The following is an 8,708-nucleotide window of genomic DNA, read 5'->3' as shown; positions in this document are numbered from 1 at the left end:
ATTCTACAAATGTTTAGACGCAGCTGGGACACCGTACAATTTATGTAATGTTTGTGCTCCATGGGTGAATTTAAGCCACTACTTATGCTGCAGATTCAGTTATCTTCGAATGAATCCAGGCACATTTCATCCAACACATCACATCTAAGCTGAACTCAGAGCTCATGCACATTGCCATCCCAGTTTTGCCTATCCTGGTTTTAATCTTATTTGGGATATCCTGTAACATTTACATGGAAAATAGAACAACAGTGTCCAGGATGATCTGCGTTCAGTCATGTCTTGATTTCTCACCATCTCAGTCACAAAGTTCTGTACAAACAGAGAATGTTCAGAAAGCTGCATGAGGTGTTTACATTCCCCGGCATCCTGGCTGATATCATGGTAGAATACTCCGGGTAGCTTAACCAAGTTTCTATCAATATGTAATGTCTCCATGAGCCTCTGGAATCCTGGTTATAACTAGGACACTAGTGCGCATGTGAACGAACTCAATGACCTGCCTGGAACCAGAGATCAGAAGCGTTTGTTTGGGGACGGCTGCTTAATGTGGAAACACAACCGGATGTAACTGAAGATATCATCCGGCAGCTGAGAGGTCGCGTAGCACTCTAGCTAATAACATCAAACATTCAAATTGTTGATATTTTAACAATTAGTCACTTTTGTTACTGGCTAGCTCCAAAGAACAGACATGATTAAAGCCATCTTGATATTTAACAACCACGGAAAACCGCGGCTGATCAGATTCTATCAGTATTTTGTAAGTATCTTTGGGGTCGCTGTTCAAAACATTAGCATTTTCCTGTCGCTGTCTTCTCTCCATTTGGCGTTATGGAGCTAAAGCTAAAGTGAGCTGAAGCTTTAGTCAGCCTCCACAAATGTAACCAGAATCTCTGTTGGTGTGTGTTGTCTAAAATGTTTGTCAGTGGCCAAGTAACAATTTACAAATAAGGTTAGCCGATGTTAGCTTGCAGTGCTGTAAGCTAGGGCAGCAAGCCACACGGCTTATCTCACTGCCAGTAGAGTGAATGTATTATCCAAACGCGGAGTGTGTAACATGTTGTCTTGCAGGCGGAGGACATGCAGCAGCAGATCATTCGAGAGACTTTCCATTTGGTGTCTAAAAGAGACGACAACGTCTGCAACTTCTTGGAGGGTGGGAGGCAAGTGTTCCTGTTTGCTATGATTCGATGTGAAAACAGCGTTTTGATAAGTGAAAAACTAAGCCTGAATTTATTCTATATGTACATCTGAAAGACTCCTGTTATTAGAAAAGCTCCTGCAAGCTACTTGATTTGTTTGTGTTGTGATTTTCTTTAATGGAAAGACTTAATGTGACGGCTGAACATGAGACTGCGCACGGTAGATAGACGGAGACTCCCAACTGAGTTCGCTCACGGACGCGTAGCCCCAGGTGGTTTAGACGATCTATCCCGCCGGATTATATTTCACGTATTATCATATATATACACTGCCCCCTGATTATATTTCACGTATTCGTGTCATTTATAGCATATATTATGTATTGGCACACGTATTATTTCTTAACACCACTCCAGTAAGAATAACACTACTGGATAAAACGACGGCGGAGTATGCCAGTCGAAGCGGCAGTAATGCCAGTAACAGGACGTTCTTGGCCAGTAATAGGACTGGTTTGCTAGTCCGGAGTTGTTGTTCGCTCTTTTCTACACGCATAAATTGTCGGGAGTTATAGAATCTACACGCATAAATGGTCGGGAGTTATAGAATGGTCCGGAGTTTTCGTTAGCTCTGCGGTACAAGTTAGCAATGTTGTTAACGGAAACGGAAAGAGGATTTATCCACCACTTGTTAAAACGTAACGACAAAGTCAATTCATAGGCTAATGGTCATACTGTAGGTGTATTTGAAACAATATGTCACTAATTATATGTCAAATACACTTGTACGTAACAAAAAACTAACATAAAAAAAGATAACTAGCTCCGTTATATGTCGGTGGGCTCGATAGTCTGGCTAGCGGGAGAGTGCCGACCGGGGATAGTCCCGCGTTGGGGTAGACAATCAGGGAATCCTGCGCACCATTGGAGACTTTATGTTTGAGTTTATATTGGAAGAGGTCAAAAGGCAGATCTGTGCTAGAAGTTATGATGTGTTATATCATTTTGACAAAACTTTAAAGATTAACCACTGTAAACTCAGAGCCAGTTTTCTGCGTTTTCTCAGTTTGGTCTGATGTCACCGCAGCAGCTGACATCACTTGGCCGCAAAGATGACCTGCTGATCATCAGCTGACTGCCGATGCACTAGCATGACTTAAACCAGTAGATGGAGGCAAACCCACAAAAGTAGACTTGGTCTCTGTCAACTCTCATACATACTTAGACCCCGCTTTTAACTGAATAGCATGCATTTATTTGTTTGACCAAGTTTCATTCCTGCACAATTACAACGCAGCAGAGAACGAGTCCTGAACATGTCTGTAAAGCAGCTTTTTTACCCTCTTACAGTCTCATTGGTGGATCTGACTACAAGCTGATTTACCGGCACTACGCGACTCTCTACTTTGTCTTCTGTGTGGACTCGTCTGAGAGTGAGCTCGGCATTCTGGACTTGATCCAGGTCAGCTTCTACTTTATTCAGTTGCTTTGTAGACATATTGAATGTGTAAGCGTAATCATATCTCCCCTTTTTCCACACCGCCTCTGTGTGCTCATACAGTCGTCCAACCTTGAAAAGAAGACTTTCTGTCCCTCCCTTGAACAACTTAACAAGCCTCTTTCCATAACTTTGTGCTGTTTTTGATTCATTTTGGGGAAACAGGAGTCATTTTTGACCTTTTACCTTCTGCACTGGTTGTCTTTAATGCTGGTGACATTGGAATGTCTCACTTTACTGTTGAGCACGATGGGAACCTTTCAGGATAAGACAATTGTGTACTAATAATATGCAAATAAGGAAGCACTGATATCATACATGCAGACTGTGCAGACAGTTCAACTGAGTTATCACAAAAAGTGCTGATGTGCTCCTTTTTTGTCTGATCTGAAATCTGCCCTCACACCTGACTGTCCCTGTGGGCACATTATGTCGTCTGCGTGGCAGCACGAAAGGACGTTACTCATTCACTTGTAAAACAATCAGTGACCTACAAAGTTCAGGAGCTGTAGAAAGTGAGTCCATCACTCATCACTGTCATCACATAGTTATCTCGTTAAATCTATAAAGGACAGTTATGAAAGATGGAACAAAGGACAAAGAAGCAAATACAGGCTGGTAAAGATCAAAGTTTTCATTGCTTTTTTATGCTGTTGCTTAAATATCTCCTCCACGCTCTTGTTCCTCAGTATTATATTGACCAACACATGATAAAAAATAGGATTACTTTCATGAAATAACTTGTAAAAGTATCATAACTGCAGGTTCTTAAAGATGCTTAGCTTACACTGATCTGCAGTAAACCCAGTGTTTGCACTGATCCACCAACATGGCCTCACCTTTATTTTCATTGATATTGGCATTATATCCAAAATTAGTCACCGTTTCTCCAGTTTTTAGATGTTAAATACGAGTTGCAAGTCATTGCGGCAACCACTGCAGGTTTGAACCATGACAGTAATAACGGTTATACAAATCCATGACAGCCAGCATTTTATGTCCACAGTTATAATCATAATCTCAAATCACAATGTTGAGATTATTTCTCTTGTGTGTTTATTTGAGAAATGAGATGTTTGACTTTCCAAATCTGCGTCATTGCAGGTGTTTGTGGAAACACTGGATAAATGCTTTGAAAACGTCTGTGAACTGGACCTCATATTCCACATGGACAAGGTGAGCGTGGAGCAGAGGAGCCTTTTCTGTACTGCTCTCCTTCAAGTGTTTCCTCTGCACATTGTTACTGTTTGTGCCTCAGCGTTGAGATCAGAAGCTTATGAATAGCTTTGAATTCTGGTTTGAACTGAGAAGCTGCTGCAGGAGGTGGGGACTTAGTCAGAAGGAGCAAATGAGTTTACTTGAGGCCATCATCCACATTTTAACATTTTCTTTGCCAGAATGTTTTTTGGATGGATTTTATGTAGAGTAAATTAGGCAAAAAATCACTAAAAGCACATTGTTTCACTCTGTGGATGTGGTCCACCTGCCCCTGAGCTGCCGGATTCACACTTGCCACGTTGTCGTACATTGAAACCTGTAGCCTGAGGTGCCCTGCCTCCATAAGACTGTGGGAACGTTAAGGCTTTTGCACACCACACACATCTGTTATTTTCGTTTAAAGATGTCAAAAACAACCTCATGTTTATTCCATAATGTTTATTGCGTGTGTGCAACTCCAAAACCGCAGTTTGTTCAAATGTTTTTGTTCATATTCAATAAAAATGGTTTAGATTAGGTTTAGATTAGGGGATTTAGGTATTTATGAATGAGAGACATGGCCCAGAGGTGTGTGTGTGTGTGTGTGTGTGTGTGTGTGTGTGTGTGTGTGTGTGTGTGTGTGTGTGTGTGTGTGTGTGTTTCCATACAGCCAGCTGCTTTTCAGGAACAGCTGCATTCCTCTAATTGATCCAGTTCTTTTTGTTGTGTGGGCTCAGCATTTTTAACTCAGGCTGTATATCAAACCAGGCTCCTGCACTGTGTGTGTGTTTGTGTGTTTGTGTGTGTGTGTGTGTGTGTGTGTGTGGACAGTCGACACATTGTGCAGCAGTGCAGAGCGCTGCATTTTGTTTCAAAATGGGAATTTTTACAAGGAATGATGAAAAAAAACACATCAGTGTTCAAGGTTTCTTCTTGTAAAGATTTTTTCCAATGATGGATGTTAAAAAAAATGCTTTTAAAGTCTGCGCAGACTCCTTCAGAGTGAAGCGCTGCATTGTTCAGGCTACGACAAGGCCTCCTTTTCTTTCCCTGGAGCTGAGCTAGAAGTGTGGCTGGAAACTAATCAGACACATGTACAGCCATCTTGATTGAATTTTCCCAGCAGGAAATTGATGTCATGTGGTGCAGTGGGGCTTGGCCTGAGGAATGCTTGGAAATATTTCCACTGGAAAGAAAAGCCTTTGCTCTCAGAAGGTTCCCCTAGCCGAACAGAACTGACCTGACTAGCATGGTGAAATTGTAATTTTCACCCCTGTATGCACATTAATAATTTAGGCTGTTTCACTATTTTCATTTCTTTTCATGTCGCTTCTCGCAGCGGTTACTAATGCATAGGCTATAATCCAATTTCTTTGCAAGAAGAAAAGTTAGGAATGCAGCCTTAAGGAAAACTATACCTGTATATCAATACTAATGTCAAAGCTGACCCAGGCTTCTTTTTTGCCCCCGTTTTTCATCCTTAACCTCAAAGTAGGCCTGCAGTAGAAGACAGTCACATTTTCCCTGAAATATTTTCTGCCCACAGGAATTCTAAACTTAAAAGAGTAATTGAATCTGTTGCCAAGTGAGCCATGAGTCAGAGCTCCTTTCCAGAGAGGACTGATCTCCAACATTAGATCTGTTCCTCTCTCATCACTTTTGTATCATTTGGTACAAAGAAACACAGATGAGCTGAGTTGCTCAACATGTCAGGATAGTAAAGAACTGAACTTCACACCTTTTCAAGCACTTTCCTCTGGCTGCATTTAGGAGCAGCCAGCGTGTGATGTTGTGCAATCCAGTTTTTATTATTGAATTTTCTATCTGACATCATTCACACTTTTCTGTTGCACTTCGTAGTGTCTGCTGAATGTTAAGCATGCAGAGGGTTTTAGTGTGCAGGCTGTCGCTGTGTATTAACTGCTGCGTTCCTTTATGTCTGTCTGCAGGTCCATTATATCTTGCAGGAGGTGGTGATGGGGGGCATGGTGCTGGAGACCAACATGAATGAGATTGTAGCCCAGGTCGAAGTGCAGAACCGCATGGAGAAGTCTGAGGTCAGTCACATTAAAGGAGCATGCTAGTGTTTTTGCATGTTTTAGGCCATAAACTACAACTTCTCAATGCGCACAATAGATGTTTAGATAGATGGATGTGTTGCTTTTGCTTTCCAGGCAGCCACATTGGTTACCGTTCACTTTACTATTAAAATTACACTTGAAGCTTTAAAGTTTCCATTGCATTAAACATCATTGTTAGCCTGGTTGCAGACCTCTGAAATGCCCACATCTTGGGTTTGTTCAGCAATTCAAACAGGTCTGTTGTGTCCATTGACGCCTCTTTCCTGTGGTTAAAGAAACAACTGACCATTCAGACCTCTGAAGGCTTAGTACCTATGACTGGGAACATCAGCTAGCTCATTACATTTATTAAAAATAGCAAGAGGAAACAAAAAATAATTAATTAATGTGACTGACAGAGCTACAGAAACAACAGAAACAACAAGGCTTAAAAGAGGATTTAGCATTTAGCATCGCAGACTTACATCTAGGGTGGGAAATTAGCACCAGCCACCACCCAAATGCTGGTGAAATACCAGAGTGGTTGGTAGATTTCTGACACTAAATGGTAATTACCTTTCAGTGCCGGTGAATTTGAACATTTATCTGTCAGTGGCTGATAGTATTTAAAAAAGTGATTTCCCACCCTGCTATCGTCTTACTGGAACTTGCTGCCTGCACTACCCACAGTGGAGCGTGGCCACACAGGTCTCTTTGAGATTCAAGTTTGTTCTGCCTGTAGCGGCTAATGTAGCCTTGAGCCGCTAGCCAGAGATCAGGAGCTGACTACAGACGTTTGTAACTCCACACCCCCAGTTTTAATTTGTAGTCTTCATCCCCAGCCAATGCTGACTCGAGTGACATCATTTGAGGCAGCTTATCAGACTTTGTGCTTGAAGCTGACTGATCGTGGATCTTTAAAGACCCCTCTCCTCTGAACACAACGTCAGACTGATTGAATGAAATAAGATGGCAGTTCAGTTTGATTAACGGACTCACTCACTGGTGCTTTTATGTCTGAAAGCAACTGAGGGCAGGGACCGTTTTTCAGGCCTTCAAGTGCTTGTGAGAAACTCCTGCAGTGTACTTGAAATTTGAGAACAGGCTGCCAAAAAACACCACAGTCATGAGTTACTGTATGTTGATGGAAAATGAAACCCAAAAAAACATGAGTCAAAATGAAAATTAAAAAAAATAAAAGTGAAATGCAAGTGTTATCAAAAGGCATTGTGGATTTGATGACTTCTTGAATTAAAGGAATAGCACTTACTCTAATGTCTGTACAATGAACCTGAAGCTTCAGCAGGGAGACCATTATCTTACCTTTGTATAAAGACTGCAAACAGGGACATGTTGAGCCTGTCCACGGATAACAAACTCCACCTGTGAAAAAGTGTCACATCAGTGAATTCATTTGTCTTAGCAGATCATGCACACTGTGAGCAAGTTGATTTGAATTGCAATTGTTAATACTATGACACTTAATCTAAAAAGATTTGGACGTAAACTTTGTAAGTAGCCTAACGTGCAAAAATGATAGATAAAAATGCTCATCAAGAATGGGCTGTGAGAATCAAATAAGTCGCTTTAAACGTGTTCTCCATGTTGTCTTCATGTTGCAGGGTGGCCTGTCGGCGGCCCCCGCTCGCGCCGTCTCTGCCGTGAAGAACATGAACCTGCCCGAGATTCCCCGCAACATCAACATCGGAGACATCAATATCAAAGTGCCGAGCCTCTCCCCGTTCTGAGGAGTGCTCCAGCTGAGCTCTGCAGGGCTGTTGTACTACTGATACAGTTCCCCTCCACCCAGCTCTGTTGTTGATATGGACAAAACGGTTTTCTATGTGTGTTATGGAGCCACAGCAGCTTACTCTCCCCCTCATTCTTTCCACATGACCGTGAGATAAGCTGCCGGTTACTTTTGAGTTATAGGTTACTCCAGCTGAAGGATTTGCACAATAATGTAAAATATGATTCTATAAAGCATCAAGAGTGATATTAATATTTTCTGCTCTTCTATCAGCATTTTTTTTAGTCCTCCAGTTGACTCCTACTCTTTCCAAAAGAAAAATGCACTGTGTTGGCCCAGTGCGACTTCTCCCGCACAGCTCTGATATTCATCAGCGGTTGTCTAAGGTTCGAAAGCGTTTCCTGTCTAGAGCGAGCTTCTGGACTCGGGACAGTTCGCTGTAATAAGATCCTTTGGCTTCTGTGTTGGGCTATAATTACTGAAACACATCTTTATCATCTGTTCCAAGTGTGTGTTCATGCAGACTGGGATTAGATTCCTCTGCTTGGCTCTTGTCACAGTATATTTTTCTGTCTCTGTAATATATTGTGTCTGACTTTCTTGTGATTTGTTAATAATATTGTTTTCCTGGGTGCAGAATGTGCTCAGCATGGCAAATGTAAAGGCTGTGTAGTTCTAGCCAAGTTTCAATGTGTTGTGATATATCTTGCCAACATCTGTTCAGAGAGGCAACAGACTTACTTTGGCCTTTTTTGGATCTTTAAGTGTTTGTATAAAGTGTTTGTGTCTTATTGGCTGTGCTTAGTGGTCACATAGAATCAGATTCAGACTGTCGTTGAAGCCATACTCTCCTAGAGTTTCACCTTCAAGTCCTGTCGAGCCTCTTAAGGACTGTGAATGCGTCTGTGTCAAAGACATTCCTCACCAAAATAAATGAAAACGCAGATCTCTTCAGATGTGCTTTCTTTTGTGCAACAATATATTCACAACAACCCAGAGTTTTTCTTGCGTATCAGCAGGTAAGCTGAGTCACCAGGTTGTGGTCAACCAGCATCACA

The 8,708-nt window shown here is 41.8% G+C and overlaps 1 protein-coding gene across 1 annotated transcript; it reads left to right on the top strand.

Moving 5' to 3' along the window:
- The first annotated feature begins 568 nt into the window (after nucleotides 1-568).
- Nucleotides 569-8,600, top strand: ap3s2 (adaptor related protein complex 3 subunit sigma 2). Its single transcript, XM_076743133.1, has 6 exons — nucleotides 569-763; nucleotides 1,075-1,166; nucleotides 2,496-2,607; nucleotides 3,748-3,819; nucleotides 5,790-5,897; nucleotides 7,523-8,600. Exons 1-6 carry the CDS (start codon nucleotides 695-697, stop codon nucleotides 7,646-7,648), a joined length of 579 nt encoding a protein of 192 aa, XP_076599248.1. The 5' UTR covers nucleotides 569-694; the 3' UTR covers nucleotides 7,649-8,600.
- The last annotated feature ends 108 nt before the right edge of the window (nucleotides 8,601-8,708 follow it).

The sequence above is a fragment of the Chaetodon auriga genome, chromosome 1 (assembly GCF_051107435.1).
Source record: "Chaetodon auriga isolate fChaAug3 chromosome 1, fChaAug3.hap1, whole genome shotgun sequence".
Lineage (NCBI taxonomy): Eukaryota > Metazoa > Chordata > Actinopteri > Chaetodontiformes > Chaetodontidae > Chaetodon > Chaetodon auriga.
Note: the sequence above shows the minus strand (reverse complement) of the source record. Positions and strands in the feature narration are given on the sequence as shown.